Source organism: Aotus nancymaae, unplaced genomic scaffold, assembly GCF_030222135.1.
Source record: "Aotus nancymaae isolate 86718 unplaced genomic scaffold, 86718_ANA_hifiasm-v0.15.2.pri h1tg000040l, whole genome shotgun sequence".
Lineage (NCBI taxonomy): Eukaryota > Metazoa > Chordata > Mammalia > Primates > Aotidae > Aotus > Aotus nancymaae.
The window spans coordinates 120,819,252-120,840,006 of record NW_026988454.1 but is presented as its reverse complement, the minus strand read 5'-3'; the positions used below and the strand labels follow the sequence as shown (position 1 = coordinate 120,840,006).

The 20,755-nt window shown below is 44.5% G+C and overlaps 1 protein-coding gene across 1 annotated transcript; it reads right to left on the bottom strand.

The window, feature by feature from the left end:
* Window positions 1-593: 593 nt before the first annotated feature.
* On the bottom strand, window positions 594-18,925 carry TREML4 (triggering receptor expressed on myeloid cells like 4). The gene is given in 8 exon segments (XM_064360380.1): window positions 594-6,484; window positions 6,922-7,053; window positions 14,206-14,248; window positions 14,756-14,806; window positions 15,270-15,329; window positions 15,332-15,613; window positions 15,827-15,905; window positions 18,755-18,925. Coding segments are annotated over 7 exon segments (783 nt in total). The 3' UTR covers window positions 594-6,484; window positions 6,922-6,956.
* Window positions 18,926-20,755: the final 1,830 nt, after the last annotated feature.

The window sequence follows — 20,755 nt, the reverse complement described above, 5'->3', positions numbered from 1 at the left end:
CTGACTGATTTTGTCTGCTCAGGGACTCTTCGGGCCTGGTCTCCATTTTCATTAATTTTAACAGGACTCAAAGTAAAAAGTCCTCAAGCTTGCATGGCCCCAATCTTAAACTGAACTGGAACCCCCAAACCCCAAGCTAAGAATTTTATCTTGACTAACCCTAAACTTTCATAGTCTCTCCATTCATTCATTCATTTGTTCATTCCCACAACCTTATTGCTATGCATGGGACTAGGTAGGCACTGGGGGCATAGGAATGAGATACAGTTGTCACTTGAGACTTCTCCACTTACAGATGTGTTTTCTTTTCCTTTTTCGCCCTTTCTTTTTCAACGTTTCCCACCCAGTACTCAGAACATCCTGAGCTCCCTAAGTTCAGAGGCCATCTCCCTCCCTAACATACACAGTACACTCCTTCATCCCTTCCCCCATCAGAACAGTAAGTTGCTTCAGGAGTGGGGATTTTTCTCTTGTGGGACTTCGAGTGCCTGGAATCTGTGCTTCTGTGAAACCCCTGCAGTGTGCCCAGCACTGAGCCAGGGATCATCAAAAGTGTGACCCTTGGGATCACTGTGCTGACGAGGGTGGAAGGAATCAAACACTCATTCACCAATCGGGGAAGTATGCACTGGATTCAACCTTTCTTGAGAGAAATTTGGAAGCATTTGTCAAAATCGTTAAAAATATGTATGTATTAGACTTTTACATCCATCATTTGATTTAACACAGCAGTGTATTTTGCCTTTATATTTATTTTTCCGATGAAAAAATTAAGGACTGATCTACATAGAGTACTATTTACCCTTTTTAATGAACAGTTCTGAAAGTTCTAGAGACTTGCATCCAATGCCATAATGGAGACAGAGAAGAGTGCCGTCATCTCCAAAAGCTTTCCCCTGCCCCTTGTTAGTCATCCCTTCAGTCTCAGACAAACACTGATCTGGTGGGGTTTTTTGCCTATCGTTTCTCTCTTTCCAGAATAGAAATAGGACAGTATGAAGAACTTTCTGTTGACTTCTTTTGATGAAGTCCAACATATAATTTTTGTGGATCATATTTTTATGTCATATCTGATAAATCTTTGCTTAACTCAAGGTCACGATGATTTTTTCAACAGTTCTGTGAGATATAAGTCACATAATATAATACTGACCCTGCTGGGTGCAGCGGCTCATGCCTGTAATTCCAGCATTTTGGGAGGCCAAGGCAGGAGGATCACAACGTTAGGAGTTTGAGACCAGCCTGACCAACATGGAGAAAGTCCGTCTCTACTAAAAATACAAAAATACATCATTTTGGGCTCCTGTAATCCCAGCTACTTGGGAGGCTGAGGCAGGAGAATCGCTTGAACCCCAGAGGTGGAGGTTGTGGTGAACTGAGATCGCGCCACTGCACTCCAGCCTAGGTGACAAGAGCAAAACTATGTGTAAAGAATAAATAAATAAATTAAATTAATTTGACCCATCTAGAGCGTACAATTCAGTGGTTTTCAATACATTCACTGAGTTGTACAACTAACACCACAATCCAATTTTACAGTATCTTCATGTCCCCACAAAGAAATCCCATGCCCATTGGCAGGCACTCCCTTGTATCGGTTTCCTATTACTGCAGACTTGGTGGCTTAAAGCAATAGTAGGTGATTATCTCACCGTTCCGAGGCAGAAGTCTGAAGTCAGTCTCACTGTATTGCCATGAAGATGTCGACAGGGCTGCAGTCTCTCCAGAGACTCTAAGGAAGCATTTGTTCCTTGCCTTTCCAACTTCAGGTAGCTGCCAGCATTTTTTGGTTTCACTGTTTTACTCCAGTCTTCAAGACCAGCGTCTTCAATCTTGCTCTGCTCCAACTTCACATCACTTTCTCCTGTTGTGTTCAGATCCCCCTCTGCCTCTCTTACACAAGGACACACGTGATTGCATTCCGTGCCCATCTACGTAATCTCCCCATCTCAAGATGTTTAACTCACTCATATCAGCGAAGATCCCTTTTTTTTTTTTTTTTTTTTTTGCCATATGAGATAACAATCACAGGTTCTAGAGACAAGGACACAGATTTTTTTTTTTTTTTTGGTCAACAGTTCACAGTTTATGGACACAGATATTTTTTAAGAAGCCATTTATTTATCAGCTTACCACAGTACTCATTCCTACAGTCCCAGGCAACCACCAATATTTTTGTTTTTATAGATTTATCAATTCTGGACATGTCATGAAAACGTAATTGAACAATATGTGTTCCTTGTGACTGGATTCTTTGACTTAGCATAACGTTCTCCAGGCTTGTCCATGTTGTAGCTATACTTGTGCTATAGGCTGTATTAGTACCTCACTCCTTTTAAAGACTGAATAATATTCCACTGAAGGGATATATATGTTTCTTGTTTACCATTTGTCAGTTGACAGCTATTTTGTTTCCACTGTTTAGCTATTAGAAACAGTGTTACTATGACTATTCATGTACAAGTTTTCATGTGGACATGCGTTTTTATTTCTCTTGAATACATAACCAATAGTAGAACTACTGGGTCATATGGCAACTCAGTTTTTAACATTTTTAAGAACTACCAATAGTTTTCCAAAGTGGCTACAACTTTTACACCCTCTCCAGCAATGTATGAGTGTTCTCCTTTCTCTACAATCCCTCCAACACTTGTATTGGCTTTCTGTTTATAGCCATCCAGTGGATGTACATGAGTTTTGAATTGTAGTTACCTAATGACTAATGATATTGAGCATCTTCACCTTGAGCATGTACAATGTGCTCATTTGTATATCCTTGGAGAAATGCTTCTTCAATTGGGTTGTTTGCCTTTTATAGCATTTGCACAACATTGTGCCACATCTTTCTGGCTTCCATTGTTTCAGATGAGAAATTCACTACAATTAGAATTGGTATTCCTTTATAAATGATTATTTCTGTCTGTCTGTTTTTAAGGTATTTTCTTTGTCTTCACTTCTCAGAAGTTTATTTATGCTGTGTCTTGGTGTGTATTTCTTTGGGCTTATTATATCTGGGATCAAATCAGATTCTTGGATTTGTAGCTGTAGGCCTTTGGCCAAATTTGGTTAGTTTGGACATTTCTTTGAATACATTTTCAGTCCCACATTTTTTTCTCCTTTCCTTCTGGGACTCCGATGATGCAAAGGTTAGCGCTTACATTAATGTCCCATAGATAGCTGAGGTTCTGTTCATTTATTTTCAGTCTGTTTTCTCTTTGATCAGACTGAGTCAGTTTTCTCAGTCTGCCTTCCAGTTAACTAATTACATCCTCTCTCATCTCCACTCTCCTATGGAGCCCATGTAGTGAGCTTTTAATTTTATTTATTGTCGTTTTTAGTTCCCACATATTTTTTTTGTTATTCTGTTTCCAGAAGAAGAAAAAAAGAGTAAATGTAGCAGAGGAACTATTAATATTTGAAAAAACAGTACCAAGGATTTTTCAGAATTAAACAAATATCTATGACATCAGATCAAATGTGTTCAGAGAGTACACATTTGGATAATATAATGAATAATTGAATATTCCATACTAAACACATTATAATAAGAATTCAAAGAGAAAGTTATTAGAATGTTCCAGAGATAAAAGAGGTCAGTAAAGATGAATAACCAATAGATTGCTATCAGACATTTCCATAGCAACACTAAGAAGGTAAGAAAACAATGAAATACGTTCAAAATTTTGAAGAAGTATGTGTCTTTTACATGTTAACTTACGACACAGAATTTGCCACCCACTTGAAAATTGTGGTTAAGAAATTTATGACAATTTTGGGGCTACGAATGTTAAGATAAAAGAGTTAAAAGTTATAACTAAATGCTAGTCTTAGCATCTGATTGAGGGAGATGTATTTTTGTTTAGTTCACTTTTATTCCACTACCAAAGTTCTTTAAGTGAAGCTCAATATTTCTGTACTGTAAGTGAACCTGTCCCAATCTGCTGCAGTTGTATAAGTTCAATAAATCGAGAACGGATTGGGTTCAGCCACATACCACTGAAAACCAAATAGCAGTGGCTTCAGCACACAAGCATTTGTTTTTAGGTATCATTTTAATTATAAAAATTCCCATGCATACACGAAAGTATCTCACAAAAAAGAGATAATCAGTCAGGCATGGTGGCTCACACCTGTAATCCCTGCACTCTGGAAGGCGAAGGTGGGTGGATCACTTGAGGTCAGGAGTTCCAGACCAGCCTGGCCAACATGATGAAACCCCGTCTTTACTAAAAACACAAAAAATTAGCCAGGTGTGGTGGCAGCTGCCTGTAATCCCAGCTACTCAGGAGGCTGAGGCAGGAGAATCGCTTGAATCTAGGAAGCGGATGCTACAGTGAGCTGAGATAGTGCCAATGCACTCCAGCCAGGGCAACAAGGGCAAAACTTCATCTCAAAAAAAAAAAAAAAAAAAAAAAAAGAGAGGGAGATAATCATACATCCAGACCCCATTTAGCATCACTCAGCTACATTTATTCTTGCCTTCCTTTTTTTTTTAATTGGCAATACCATTCTACACATGGTGCTGTATACTTCACATAGACTCACAGAAAACATGTAATCTCTAGTATCTAGATTCATGTTTTGGGCAACACAGCTGGCAGCATTATTTAGATATCTGAGATCCTAAAACCCAGCTGATGCCACCTGGGTATAAGTCCTAAAGGAAGTCTCACCTGATTCCACCAGAGAACATGATGGACAATGTTTATCACAGCATTGTTTGCGATATTGAGAAGTGAAGGCAAAATAGCACATGTAGCTTGAGTTCTGAATGATACACTGTGGGATATGTACACAATGGAATAAGCACTGAAAAAGTGGGCTGTGTATATATACCCAGGAAGGAGCAAAACAAATATATGAAAAGGTCTATCACAATTTCTTATATCTAAGTTAAAATATGGCCACAGGAAAAAAAAATACTGCATGTTTTACAAGAATGTATTCAAATTTAAGGTTACATATCAAATGCATTAGAGTGCTTGCTCAGAAGGGAAGGCAAGTGGAAATAGGGAATGAGGATTAAAAAAATAAAGAAAGCAGAAGTGTTGCCTCTCACAGATAGATGATGGTCACGTGGCAGGAGCTGAGATATACATGAAGAGACTTCCATTTGATGCCTATATTAGTCCATTTTCATACTGCTCTGAAGAAACACCTGAGACTGGGTAATTCATAAAGAAAAAGAGGTTTGATGGACTCACAGTACCACATGGCTGGGTAGACCTCGCAATCATGGCGGAAGGTGAAGGAGGAACAAAGGCACATCTTACATGGTAGCAGAGAGCATGGAAGAACAGGAAGGGAAAACCTACCTCCATGATTCAATTACCTCCCACCAGGTCCCTCTCACAACACGTGGGGATTATGGGAGCTACAATTCAAGATGAGAGACTTGGGTGGGGGCGAAACCAAACCACAGCAATGCCCTTCCCCAAAAAGAGCAAAAGAAAATGGTACTCCCTTTATGGTAGCCTTCTTTAGGGCTGGCATTCAGCTTATGCACTGGTACCCCAAATTGGTTGTTCATGGTGGACCCCCATTCTGAGTGTTCAATCCCAGCCTTGCTAGATGTTACCTGGCTGAAAAATGACTGTGCCTCTTCTTTCTTCACAGATAAGTGCTCCTCTTCTGTTCCCGGAAACATTTATCTGTTACTCAACATTGATAATGTTAGTTCAACTTGATTTTTCACTTTTAGGCTGAGTCTCCTCACATGTTAAACAAACAGATTTTTGGCCCCTAATGATCAGATTCCAGTGAATGTTCTGGTCCTGTTTTAGGCTGCTGAATCGACTGCTCTCGTCATTTGAACACATCTGATTTTTTCTTTTACTTCTAGAACTTCCTCAGTTTCCAGTCTGCTAATTACAGCCTTTCTTGGTTTCAATTTTATCGTTTATTTTTAAGTCATTTCTCTCTCATTTAGGATATCTGGGGTGGGGGGAGGGTGAAAGGATACATCTGTTCTCTTGCTCAGTTGCACCTGACACATTTCAGTTCAGAGGCTGAATTTAATTAAGCACAAAAGGAAATTCACAGGACTCTCAGGCAGAGCACAGGCAACAAACCGGGTAAATGTGAGGCATCCTGGAGACCTGAGGCGGGGCTGAGAGAACCACAGAGTGCTGGAGAGGAAGAGCCGGGCACAGCTGAAGATGCTGAGCTGGGTGTTGACCAGGATGCAGAAACCCCACCAGGGTCTTCCCAATGGCAGAAGTCAGGGCAGCGGAAGTAGATGTAAGAGGGCTCAGTGTAGGGGTGAGAGGTCACCACCGGGGCGATCCAGGCCTGAAAGTTCTCTCCAATGGGCTTGGCACTGGCCTTTCCTCGCAGGAAGGTGGGGCCTCATGCTTAGAGCGGCTCTCAATAGCTGTACGGGGAAGAACTGGGATTCATCCTGGATCCACACTGTGGCTCACGCGCCCAAGGGTCCTGGAGCAGGGCTGGGCTGGGACAATCAGAAACCTCCATCACTGCTGTCCTGAGACGGGGCGAGAGGAGGAAAGTCAGGAATGGAAGTGATGCTTTCCCCGACCCTCTTTTCTGCCCCTTTGTCTCACCCTGTTCCTGTTACCTGTTCTTCCTCTTTCCCTCCTTTCTCCCTGTCACCTGCTTCCTGCCCTGCCCCTTTCTGTCTCCTAAACCCAGGCACTCTCAGCTTTGTCCTTCTGGCCTTGTTCCTCTCAGGACAGAGACAGAGGAAGAGCCCTGGGATGGGACTCCTGGAAAGCCTCTGTCTTTTTCTAAGGTCTCTGTCTTCAAGAAGGCAGAGATTGCAAGGAAACACATATTAAAATTGTTCTCAGCTGTCATTTTTCCTGCCTCTGGGATCTGGCTGCTTCTTCCTAGCCATCTTTCTAGAAACAGAATCTGGCTCCAGCTCCATTGCCCCCCAGGCCAAACCCAGGCCCCACTCACCGGTGGCACCTGCAGGTCAGGAGCACAAATAGGACTCACAGCATCAGCCCCTTGGCCAGGAGGAGTCCACACAACACAAAGACCAGGAGTCTGGGGCCAGCTGAGCCAAGGCAGAGGGGGGCACTTGATTTCCTGCAGCGGGGAAGGAGAAAAGAGGACGGACTTGGGCCAGGATGTCACCTGCTCCTGCGGTGTCCCTAAAGCAGGGCCCTTGTGGCTGGAGCTGTTTGTATAAGACCCCCCCGGAATTGACTATGACACAGGGGTGTGGGGCAGGGACCACAGAGGTCTCTGGGACTGAGAGGAGACCTGGTCAGAAGGAACCTCAAAGTCTTGCGTGGAGGAAAATGCTGGCCAGGGGAAGAACAAGGGATTGGAGTTTAGGGAAGGGGAGGGATAGAGCCAGGGGATCGGGAACTCTCCCTAACCAGGTCAGGTAGGACAGGACCATCAGCAGCCTCTTAGGAATCAGAGCCAAGTGCATTTTCAAGACCAGCCAGATATCACACCTGAAGGAATGAGGCCCAGAGACTGTACAGGACCCGACCAGACCCTTACAAGCAGTGACAGAGCACAGACCTAAACCACCTGTCTGCTGATCCCAGGGATCCTCCCAGGTACCCTCTGTGTGGCCCCCACTCCTGGCCTGCCTAGCTCTGATTCTGGGACTTCCCTGTCCCAGCAAATCTGCTTTTCTCTTGTGGCCTTAGTAGCTTTCTGCTTCAGTATTAATACATGGTAAAGCCAGTGAGCTCTTTTTACATTCACGTTTTTATGATTGGCTTAGCCAGTTATGTATCTTCTTTTTTATTTTGTATAATTTTAGAGTAAAATTTTCAAGTTCTTTGCAGAAGTAAACAAGTTATGTTTGGGATTACACTGAAAGACTTTTTAATTTGGGGGAAATTGACGTCTCTACAATGTTATTGCCTCTTCCAAAGTCATGTAGTATTTCTATTTATTCAGCTCACCTGCCATTTTTTAGCATTTTATACTTTTCTCCAAATAGGTCTTGCTTAAATTAATTCTTTCTAGAAACTTTATAGACTAATTATTTTCTGACTAATTATTCCTCATAGAGGTCTTGTAATGTGGGTCAGCTGATTTTGTATCTGGCAGCCTTGCTAAACTCTCCTGTGAGATCTAATAGTTTGTTGTTTCTCATTCTTTTTCTGGGTAAATGATCCCATCATCTGCCAGTCACGACAGTTTTTCCTCTTCTTGTCTTATCTTCTTTCCCATAACCTGTTTTCCTTTCCTTCAAGCATTGATCAGAACCTCTAGTATTATAGAAGACATTAATGGTAGCTGTGGAAATCCTTAATTTGAGTTTGTACTTTCTCTACTAAATAATGTTTATTGTGATCATTGGTGTACAGTCTTTACCAAGTTATCTCTAGGATCTCAGATACCAAGTTATCCCATTCTTATTTCTATTTTATAAGAGCTTTTTCATATGACATAATGTGCTGAAGGTTCCGAAATGCATTTTGTGCATCAGTTGACTTTTTTCCTGTAGTTTATGAATTTGGTTTACTTATATTAATAAATGATTTAATCTAAGATCACTTACTTTAGTAAGTAACCTAATCTAAGATTAGATTTTCTAAAGTTGAACAATCCTTTCTGTTTTGTGATAAAACTCTACTCAGTCATAATACAGTCTTCTTTTTGATACACTCTTGAATTCAGTTAGCTAATGGTAATTTGTGAATTGGCTCCATGTGCATCAGAGAAATGGACCTATAATTTAGTTTTCTTGGATCCCTCTTAACTGGTTTTGAGACTTTGATGACACTAGCCCCTTCAAATGATCTGGATTGTTTCTGCTTCTCTTCTATTTTCTGCAACATCTTATATGAAATATCAATCAAATGTTTCTTAAAAGATTGTGTTACCTGTGAAACCATGTGAGTCTTGAATTTTCTGTGAGGATGGTGCTTATCTAACATTTCAGTTTTCTTATTTATTAATCTATTGAAATGTTTCTTCTTGTGTTAGTCTTTGCAGTTCATATTTTTAGAAATTTGTGCACTTCTAAGATTTAAAACAGCAAGATTTTGTTCTGAATGTTGGATACAACGAGTTCTAAATTTCTCTTCAAAGAATCAGTATGTCAGTATGTTCAGTTCTTTGTCCTCCATTTTAAAGTTTAACTTCCTCATGCTTTCAGTAAACAACCATTTTCACCAGTTCTAATCGGTAATTCACATCTGTTCCCCTAATCCCCTGCTCCATCCTGACTCATTCAGGTCACCTGCTCCGTTCTGACTCATCCCGGTCACCTGCTTTGACCTGAGTCACCCCTGCTCACCTGCTCTGACCTGAGTCACCTTTAGTTACCTGTTCCATAACCAGTTTTCCCACCACTCACTCACCCGCCACTCGGGCTCATATTCCTGCTCTCATTAAAATAGCCAATCAGAATTAGCTTAGACTGTGTGGTCTAACCCTGGCCAATTGGGGAAGAAAGCAGCAGTAGGGGCTACCTGCATCAAGTATAAGACCCCTTCACCTCCCTTGTCCAGGTGTGTGCTGGCCATTGCTCCATCTGGAAGATGCACCCTTCTATAGCAGTAAATTGCCTTTCTGACAGAATTTATATTTGAGTGCTACTTCTTTCATGGCACTGAAAATTTACATGTAACACTAATTTATTTATTTTAAAATCTCTATAGAATGAATGCATGGTTATTTTCTTTTTTTTCTTCAATTTGTTGTTATCTCCTTTAATCTTCATTTGTCTTGACAACAATATGGCTATCTTTTTAAACTTTCAAAGAGTGAATTATGACTTTCTTTGATCTTCATTTTCAACCATTTAATTTATTTCAGTTGTTACCATGATTCTTTCCTTCCTTTATTTGGGCTTGCTCTGACGCTCACATTCCATCTTCTTAAGATGCTTCCTTAGCTCATTAATTGGAAAACTTTCATGTTTTCCAACAAATGTATTCAAAGCTACTGATTGCTCTCCATTGTTAACTATGCCCCATACTTTTTGATATGTAGTGGCCCTATATCAAAATATATTTTATTACATACTTAATAATTCACATATGAATGTATTAATAATTAGTTTGAAAAGTACTATTTTATCTTTACTTCTCTTATGCATTCCTTTTCTTTAAAAAAAATTTTTTTTTTTATATAAGATGGGTTTTCACCATGTTGGTGAAGCTGATCTTGAACTCCCGACCTCAGGTGATCCACCTGCCTTGGCCTCCAAAGTGCTTGGATTACAGGTGTGAGCCACCACTCCCAGCCCTCTTATGCATTCCTAATGTCATTGTGTTAGGTCTGGAGAATATATTCTGTGTCATATTGATTCTCTGAAATTTCTTCACACTTCTTTTATGTCTTCATACAAGGTGTCCTTTTGTAAATACACTCCATGTACTTTACAGAGTGTATACTATCTGTTTTTACTTATGGAGAGGATTATAAACATGTCTTTGTACTTATACACAGTTTATATAGTATATATTTATGAATACTGTATTTTATAAAACATACATAATATGTTTATATAGTTTAGAACATTTTTCAGTCTTAAACTATGTGTTTACATATTTGAAAATATTTATTTAAAATTATAATTTATTACATATTTATCCTATATTCTTATACATCTGATTATATATGTCTATATAACATATTTATAAATATTATATGATGGCATAGTACCTGGAATTCATTAGTTATTTGGCTTAGAACTTAAACCCCTCTATTTGGTTTTTGTCTCGTTGGTCTTTGTTACTCTGAGAGGTATGTGAGCCTCCAATAGCTAATATTTACTTCTTGCATTTCTGATAGTGTTGCTTCATACATCTCATGGCCAAAATTTAGGCCCACATACGTTTATGATGGCTCTATTTTCACATTCAAGTGCATCTTTCCTCAGTATCTATTACATATCTTTGTCTATTTTATAGACAAATGTATAGACATAATATTTTACCTTAAGTACCAGAACAGTTTATTTTGTTTCCTAATAGTAAAATATATTTTTCTGACTTTTTCAACTTTTTAAGATCTTTTTGTAAGTGCATCTATCTCTTATAACATTGCAATTTTTAAAACTCAAACAGTGTCTCTGTCCTTATTTTGTGAGTTTAATCCACTTAAATTTATTGGAATTGCATTTATGTTAGGACTTAATTCTACCTTTTTATTTCCTATTTTCATTTATTGTGCTTAATTTTTTTTTTAATTTGTATCGAACTTTCCTTTGGCTAGAGTTTCATTTTGCTGGATGAAAGGATAGACAATCTCTTGATGTAAACTGAAGACTCATATCAACATTGATTTATTACAGTTGCTACATTGAGCTTGTCTCATGAGACAAGTACTCAACCATCCTTTCATGGGCTTCTAGTGTGTACTTCTCAGCCCGTGTTGATATTGTCTAGTACAGGGGTCCCCAACCCCTGAGCCACAGACCAGTACCAGTTCCTGGCCTGTTAGGAATCGGGCCACACAGCAAGAGGTGTGTGGTGGACAAGTGAGAGAAACGTAATCTGTATTCACAGCTTCTCCCCCTCACTCGCATCACTGCCCGATCTCCACCTTCTGTCAGAGCAGTGGTGGCATTAGATTCTACAGTAGCACAAAGCCTATTGTGAACTGCACATACCAGGGATCTAGGTTGCATGCTCCTTATGAAAATCGAACGCCTGATGATCTGTCACTGTCTCTCATCGCCCCAACCTGAGACCGTCCAGTTGCAGGAAAACAAGCTCAGGGCTCCTACAGATTCTACATTATGATGAGTTGTATCATTACTTTATTATATACTGCAATGTAATAATAATAGAAATAAAGTGCACAATAACAATAATGCGCTTGAATCATCCTGAAATCGTTCCCCTGTCCTAGTCATAGAGAACTTGTCTTCCACGAAACCAGTCCCTGGTGCCAAAAAGGTTGGGGATCACTGGTCTAGAATGTTATTTTTCAATGATCGTGAATGTATTTTCTCTTGTTCTTCATTTTGCTCTTAGCTGCCTTTTCTATGAATCAAAAAAAGATAAAAATAAACTTTGTCAAGACTCTGGGCACATCTCTTGCAGCATCTCCAGGGGTTAGTTTTCATCCTAGCTGAGTCCTTCCTCCAGGACCATTTTCAGTCGGGATCTTTGCATGTGGCTAACCTTTTGAGGCCGTGAGAGTCCAGAGGTTGTATGATTTCACGATGGAGTAACAATTTGGCTGAATACAAAACACTAGATACAAAGTTTTTCCTTACTACTTTACAAATATTACTCAATTGTCTTTCTACCTCTAGTGTTCCTCTTAAGAACTCAGAGAGAAATCTCATCTTTTTGCTTTGTAGGTGATTTGAAAGCCTTCAGATCTTTTCCGTCTATTTTTCATGTTCTCTCCTTTTACATAATGGGTCTAGAGGTGTGTGTGTGTGGTGTGTGTGGGGTGTGTGTGTGTGTGTGTGTATTTGCTGTTCTCCCCTATTTGGCCACATATTATCTTTTCAATGTGAGGTCTTTTATTCTTCTACACTTTTGAAAAACTTCCTAAGATTCTTTCTTTAAATATTTCTTTCTTTCATCCTTTATCTCCCACGGGTTCTTGATACTCATAAGTTAGTACATCTACTTTCCTCATCACTTCTCCTAACTTCTCTTTGATTTTTAAATCTCCAAAGCTTTCCAGGACCTTCCATGAGAATTCCTCACTCTTCTTACAGCTCACTGGCCAGCCACAGCCACCTTTCATGACACATGTTGTGGTCTATAATACTTTTTAGAACTATGTTTACCATTTGGCTTTTCTTTTCCAGTGGATCTTCCTCATGATCCACATAGTTCATGTCTCCCTTCACCGTTTTAGCCAGATGATCATAGGTACTTAGAGTTCCTGTGGGACGGGCAGTTCCCATAGTTCTGCTTTGCACGTTTCTATTGTTGGATGTGTTCCCACTCTTTTAAGGTAGTGCTTCTACTAAGAAGCCTAGTTATTTTGGCTCGTGAACTCAGATTCCACGGGGCGTAATAGATACAGATCTGGTAATGGGGAAGAAAGGAAGGCTAAATCCTCTGCCTGTTGATAGATAAAAGTGAGAGGAAAAAGCCCTATAGCAGACAGTCCCCAACCTTTTTGGCACCTGGGACCTGTTTTGTAGAAGACAAATTTTCCATGGACCCGGGAATCAGGGGCTGGTTTCAGGATGATTGAAGCACATGATATATACTGGGCACTTTATATCTATTATTATTGCATTGTAATATGTAATGAAATAATTATACAACTCCCATCATTCACAGCAGAAGCTGTGGAATCCTGGAGCTTATTTTGGCAGCTGGATGGGCCCATCTGGGAGTGAGGGGGGACAGTGACAGGTCATCAGTCATTCGATTCCCATAAGGAGCATGCAACCTAGAACCCTCATGTGCACAGTTCACAACACTGTTCATGACACTATGAGAATCTCATGCTGCCACTGATTTGACAGGAGGCAGAGCTCAGGCAGTGATGCCAGCTATGGAAAGAGGCTATAAGTAAGATGAGCTTCACTGGCTCACAACTCACCTCCTGCTCCACAGCCCAGTTTCTAACAGGCTTGGGGACCCATGCCCTAGAGCACAAGACCCTAGGGACCCCCATTAGCTGTCATGCTTGTCCTCTGGTTAGAGTTTCACCTTCAAACTCCCTGAGACATAGTCTGTGTATAATCCACCCACCCTGGAGTTTGCAGGAGGAGAGGGCTGGGGAGCAAACGCTCTGCCACTTGGTTGTCTATTTTCATCAATCGCTCATGGCTTTTGCTGTGCTTTGTGGTCCCCAGGAGCACCTGTGACCTAGTCTACTGCAGCCTGTTCCTACAGTGAACGGGGGGGCCGTGATGGCCTCCAAACCCATGACCACAAGGATAGAAGCAGAATGTAAGAGTATTCCTCTCACCTTTCTCTTGCTGACATCTCCAGCCACCATCTGCCCCAGGCTGTAGTCACTCTCTTCACACTCACCCTTCACACACCAACACAGCCTCCAGATTCCACATTTTCTGCGTTCCATTTTGTCTCTTTACAGAAATTCATGGTGAACTGTCTTTTTCATGGTTCCTCCACAATTAACAACCTGCATCCTCTTCCCCTTTCCTCTCTATCAAACTTTCAGTCCTGGCCTGGGGGCTCCACGGCTGTGCCCTATGGCCCAACCCACCACAGAAGGATCCTTGAGTGCCCTGGACCTGATTCCAAGGTTCAAGAGTTACTCAGGCCCTCTGTTCCCAAGACCTCCCTCCCAGCGGCAAAACCCCTGACCTACCTGGTCTCAGAGCCATTGATGGAGGGGTGGTCAGAGGTCCCCTCTGGAGAAGTGATCAGAATTAAGAAGGACACAAAGAAGACAGTGATTGACAGGGGGACCAGAATAGAGAATGGTATAAGGTCCCCAAAGTGTGAAAGGAACAGGAGAGGGGCCAGAGGAAGCTCCTAAGGATCCCTCAGGTCGACGGTAGCTGAGGCCTGAGATCTCTGCAACCAGTTGAAGTCAAGTCTGCCACTGTCCTCTCCATGGTGGCAGAAGGCCAGGAGCAAGAGGACTGCGACATGTGTGCAAGGTCTTCCATATGGACTCCCCTCTGGGGACACCCACCCATCATCATGAGAACATGGAGATCTTCCTGATCACATCAGATGGTGCATGTTTCTCTCCCTAGGCAACAGCAGACCCTGAGGGTAGCTTCCCACCAGCCCAGGACCCAGGAGATCAGCCCCCAAGGTCAGGCCTCCCTGGTTTCCCTATCCCTGAACCTGAGGCTCCCGAGCTACCTGGTGACCCCTCTTATCTCCCCCCACGGGGGCTTCCAACCTACCTGTGCTTGTTGGGAGCCAGGTGAGGGTCCACACAGGAGATGTGGTTGGGGCTAAAGAGAAAAGACAGCAGAGAGTGACTCACCAGGGATCTAGAAGAGAATGAGGTCTACCCCATACATGAGAGGAGGTAGAGGGCCCCGAGCCAGACTTTCAGGATGCCTTAGATCAGGAGTGGCCTGTGTCTAAGATCTGCTTGCCAGAGCTGTCGATGTGTGTGTGTGAAAAGAAGAGTTGTGGGTGTGCCTGTGTAACACAAAAAGAGACTCAGAGTGACAGAGAGACTGTGTCTCTGTCCAGGGGCCTCTGGGGGCATCCTGCTAACAGTTGGGGCCAGGATGTGTAGGGTGAAGCAGAGGCCAGAGGCCGTGTCTGGGGACAGGATCTTTGCTCCCCTCGGACCAGAGCAGAAGACCTGGCAGGATGGGGGATGATAGAGGCATCAGAGGGGGGATGACATTTCCTTCCCATCCCTGTAGGGTGGCACAGGGGAATTTCCTCAAGTAAAGAGCTCACCTGGAGACACCACCAGGCTGACGTTTCTGAGAACAGTGATGATGTTTTTGGAAGTGTTGAGATTCCACACCAGTAAGATCCTGAGTCATTCTGTGTCAGTTGATTCATGGTGATATTGAAGAAGCCAGCGTTGGGCTCGTCCGCGATTTTGTAACGAGACTGCTGAATTGCTGTCTGGGTCTTGGAGGTGGTGACCAACAAGGTACACGTATTTGGAGATGTCTGCTGACACCAGGATTTGGGCTGATAGGACCCTGTCTTGGGTGAGTACCGGCATTGCAGGAAGAGAGTCTGTCCTGAGTGTCTGTGAAGTTCTTCAGGCACAGCACCCTTTACCCAGGAACCTGCAGAAAGAGACCCAGGTCAGAGCTGTGGAGGGACCCAAGCTCCCCTCTGACAGGCTGGGGAAGGGGAGAGGGAACTAATTCTGATGGCCACATCTGGAAGAAGAGGGTTCCCAAATTCTGTCCTCTGGTCACAGAGCCACGCTGCCCCCTGGCCCCACTCATTCTTCATTCCTCTCCTTACACCCCCTGCCCTCTTTCCCTCCATGTCACCTGAGGCCAGGAGCAGCAGCAGCACAGGCGGCAGCAGCAGGTGTGGACTCCTGCAGGCCACGCCAGCCCAAATCTGTTTCTAACAGTGGAGAGGAGAAAAGGGGGAACCCTCTGAGAAGAGGGAGTCAGATGCTGGGTCGGATTCTGGCCGAGGTTCCCAGTGTCTCTGAGCTGGCACAGCTGAGGAAGGTCAATGCTTTGCTGGGGAAGTGACTGGCCTGGGAGGGCGGGATCTGCAGACCAGGGAAGGAGGGGTATCCAGGCCTGGACAGCAGCCACCAGCCATAGGATCTGTCTCTGGGCCTGGGCACCTCAGTGCTGCTCGCATTGCTCTGCTGCCTTTCGCTGAACTTCTCCATGTGTCTGCTGCTTTAGGCCTTGCAGCTGGTCATGCTTCTCCTCTGTTGCTAGGGGGGGTTCTTAATATGGCCAAGAATAAAGCTGGTGAATTGAGGGGTCATCCCTCTTTCCTTCTCTCTACGCATTTCATATAGGTGGTCAGGGTCCTTGGAGGCATGACCAGTCTCCTGAGTCCTTCTGGTCTCAGCCATGGTGGCTCAATGATGAGTATTGACCCTGGGACATTTTGTGGGGGACAGATTTTAATCCCAGGAATTATAAGATGTTCCCTGGAAATGGTGGGGCCAGGAGACCAGGGAGGTAGGAGAGTGCTGGTCAGGGATACTTGGAGGGCAAGGCAGGCAGCAGTGGATCAGTTATGGGAGCTCGGGGTCATCTCAGTCAGCGCTTGTTGGATGAACGCATGAGTGGGTGAAAGAACAATGTGCGTGTAAAATGTGTAGAGGAAGAAAATGGCCAAAGTGGAACTATATAGCAACAAAATCTAGTGGTACTGGGTTACTACCCAATGTGGATAAGACATCTCTGGGAGTCAGTGCTGGTATAAGTAAATGGCTGAGTAAAGAACTGGGGGAGAACAGACAAATATCCCGTGTGTAAGGATTCTGCCATTTTCAGAATGTTGGTGTTCCCCCATCTCATGTATTCAAACTTAGCTTTTATGTGGTGTCATTAAGAGGTAAAACGTTGTGGGAATTTCTTAAGTGATGAGGGCTTCACCCTCAAGAATGAGATGAATGCCCTTATAACAGAGATTCCAGGAAGCAGATTGGCCCTGTCTGCCACGAGAGGACAGCGTTCAAGCCTTCAGCCAGCTGAGGATGCAGCAAGAAAGTGCCACCCTGGAAGCAGAGAGCAGCCCTCAGCAGATCCCAAATCCACTGACACCTTGATCTTTGACTTCCCAGCCTGCAGAACTTTGAGAAAGACATTTCTATTATTTATCAAGTCCCCAGTCTAAGGCATCTTCACATAGCAGCCTTAAGGGCCTGAGAGAGATTGCAAACAACTCTTATATGTATTCTGTCCTCAAGGCGGGAGCATAAATGCCACTGCTTGAGCATGGGCTGCGCAGAGGACTTTCCTCCAAAGAACAGCGTGGGGAAGGTGAAGAAGAGTAACTCCACAGTGGGGAAACCTGACACTCACAGTGTCAGCCAGGCGACCAAGGTGCAGACCCACAGAGATAACTCAGGTCGTTAGAATGTGGCATTGACTTGATGTGCTGACAAGGGCAATTAGCTGTGCATTCTCCTTTCCCAAAGCCTCTAGCCCCACGAGAAAAACATGAAACCAATTCCACATGAGGGACATTCTACCAAATACCTGAGCCGTATTCTTCAAACCCACCAAGACCATCAAAAGTAAGAAATTCTCAGAAACTGCTGTGGATAAGAGGAGCCTAAGCAGACATGAGGATGAAAAGCAAAGTGGCGTCCTAGGTGAGACCCAGAGCACACAAGCACACGAGGTAAAGCCAGGGAAATCTGAATGAAGTAAGGACTTCAGTTCACAACGTCTACCCCAGAAACAGAGGAGAATGACTTCAGCAGGGGCGGGGGATTGGACAGACTGGGTAGGTATTGTCGAAGACACACAATTTAAGTTAGAAAAAGTAAGTTCAGACATCTATGGTACAGTATGGTGACTGGAGTTCATAACCGTGAATTGCACACTTGAAAATGACAAAGACAATAGTTTTTTTTTTTTTTTTTAACATAAAATAGAAACTAACTTTTTTTTCTGGAAGAAGCAGGTACTGAATACTGGAACAGCAACTTTCCTGACAGAGGCTGCTGGGAAAACATGGAACCGCACAGAGGAAGAGTTAAGTTGAAGAGGAAGCACTGATGTCCCTCAGGGGTGGCTGTCCCTTTGTCTCCTTCCTACCCCGGGGCCATAGGCTCTGGTCCCCCCAGAGAATGGTCTGGCACCCATTGCTTCCTGAGCCACCTCAGCCTATTTCCATGCATAAGATCCCAAGACCAGCCAAGTCCCATATGAATTTAGCGTGTGGTCACAAGTCACTGTGCCCGACACCCCAACTGCCTGCCAGGCGTCCCCTAGAAGAGGTCCCAGTCCATGGAGGTCCCATCAGTTCTTGGTTTACATCTCTTTGTGACCAACACATCCTCCCCGCCCAGGACAAGCCTGGTTTCCTCCCAGTCCGGTCACCCAGGGCAAGGCCTAGGGGTAGCACTCCAGCCACAGGCCTGACCCAGGAATGGAGCCAGAGGCAGGTCACACCTAGAGCCTGCTAGGGCAGCCCCCAGGCCTGTCTTCACTGGGCTCCTTCCTGCATCTTGACTGAGGCACCGGGGGCTGAACCAATGTGTTCAGGGACAGCGCTGGTGCAGGAGGGACGGGGAGGGCAGGGCTCCCAGCCTTCTGCTGCCTTGGCCATCCTCTGGCTCTGGGAGCAGTAGGGCCTGTGTGGCGGTGTCTCCCAACCCTGGTGGATGGACAGCCTCAAGTGATTCCTTCAAGCAGGTCCTCTGACTCTCTAGACGCATCTCAGTGCCTACTGTGGTGGGCAGGATGACAAAAGCCCAGAAGGTGGCAGCCGACCTGATCTGGCTTCCAGTGGAACATCTCCAGCACTTTGTGGCACTCCCTTTTGTGCCGTGGACCCAGCCCGAAGGCCTGCTCCACCTTCAGATACTGGACAGCCCTCTGCATGCTCCAGCCGTGGCTCTGCAGGGCTGTCTGGCACTCCTCTGTGGTCACCCCATGCACCATGGCCGGCAGCACCTGATTCTTGTCTGCTGGTTGACCTGTCTCTGGCCTATCCCCAGGGCAGCCCTTCTGTGGCACCAAGCAGTGGCCCTCAGGGCTAGTGGTCGGGCCCCTGGGTTGCTGGTGGTGGTGAAGTGTTGGCCTTGGGGTTTGAGGCAGCCTCAGGTATCAGTTGAATGGTGGCAGTGGGGCCAGCGGGGGCCATGGTGCTGGATGGGGGCAGCAGCAGGGCCACAGGCTGGGAATGCCAGTTTCTCAGGGCTCTGGGTCTCATGCAGGAAGCACTGGTAGCACTCAGATAGGGCAGTCACACGGCAGCAGGTAATAGTTGGTGCTGCTGACCTTCTTGCCATCCCAGATGATGGGCAGCATGCATGGACTGGCCCATGGACCAGGTGCCTGGATCACCTGGGTAGTGGTGTACTTGGGGTCTGAGGTAAAGCTTTGGGTGGCGAGAGTAGATTTTAAGTATTCTCACCACAAAAAAAATAAGTATATGTGGTAACACTTGATTTAGCCATTTCGCCATTAATGCACATATCAAACCATCTCACCATCATGATAAATATATGAGTTCTACTCGTCAGTTTTCTAAAATCATAATAGAAATGTATCACTATTGGTTCATTAATTGTGAGAACCACAGGATACTAGTGGACTATGTTAATAATAGAAGACGTTGGGCATAGCGCATCAGGGAACTGTGCAATACCTTCACAGCTCTTCTGTAAATCTGAAAGCACTTGAAGTGTAAAAGATTAACATGTACAGAAACAATTTACAGAAAACGTAATTAATGATCACTTGATACATAACAAACAGCAAAGCTTTAGGAAATCTTAGCGTGGCTAGGTGTAAAGCACAGTGACTGCAGCTAGTCAAGGGATTCGTTCATCCCAGCTCCGCTTGCCACTCTGTACAGTGGCTGTGGATATGACCCTGGGGGTGTGGAATTCACAGGGCTGGTTTTTCCTTGGTGTTACAACAGCGAGCTCTCCCTAGGTGTGCTCAGTCTTCACAGCGTCTTGTGAGATAACAGAATCACCTCAACACCCTAAAATGGGCAGGAATTCCGGTCTTCTGAACATCCACTTATACCTGGTCCTGCTGTGGAATGGAGCCCCCAGGAGCCCCAGGAAGAGGGGCAACAAGAGGCAGGAGGAGGTGAGAACCTGGAGTTCCTGAGGAAGAGGACCAGGAGTCTGGGAGCCCAACCTGTCACTAGGCACGAGGAGGATACTCAGGTAAGAGGGGACAAAAGGAGGCAGGGTCTCCAGCTATTTCCTGCCCTTGACCTTGTGCTCTCACCACTGACTCACCTAGCAGCTCAGCTACTCTGTCTACCTGGACTTCTCAGCTCAGGAAAAGGCCTCTGCCTGCATTAAGGTCCCACAATCCATGTTTATACCGTCTCTAGCTTCCTACGTGTCTAGACGTCATGGCCCCAGCACTGCCTGCCATGCACGTCCTGCCTCAGACTGCGCTGGGGCTTGGCCGCCTTTCCAGTAACTTAACCTCACTTGAGCGGGGTCACATGGCAGCCTCTTGCTGAAGCTAACGTAGATGACTCCAGCCTGCACACCCGCATGCCCATAAGCACTTAGTGGCTGGCTGCACGCTATGGCTCCTGATCTTGTGCTGTGTCCTGCTGCTACCCTACTGTGGACACTCTTCCTTCCTCTGCAGCCGTGCTGTGAGTCCCATGCGGGCCAGGCTAGATTCTCTCCTTCTCTTCCAGAGCCCTGCCTTGCTCATCCCTGTGGTGTTGTCCCCGCATGTTCGTTGGTCTCATGTGGAAGGGGCCACAGAGCACATCTCCAGCCTCCTTCCTTT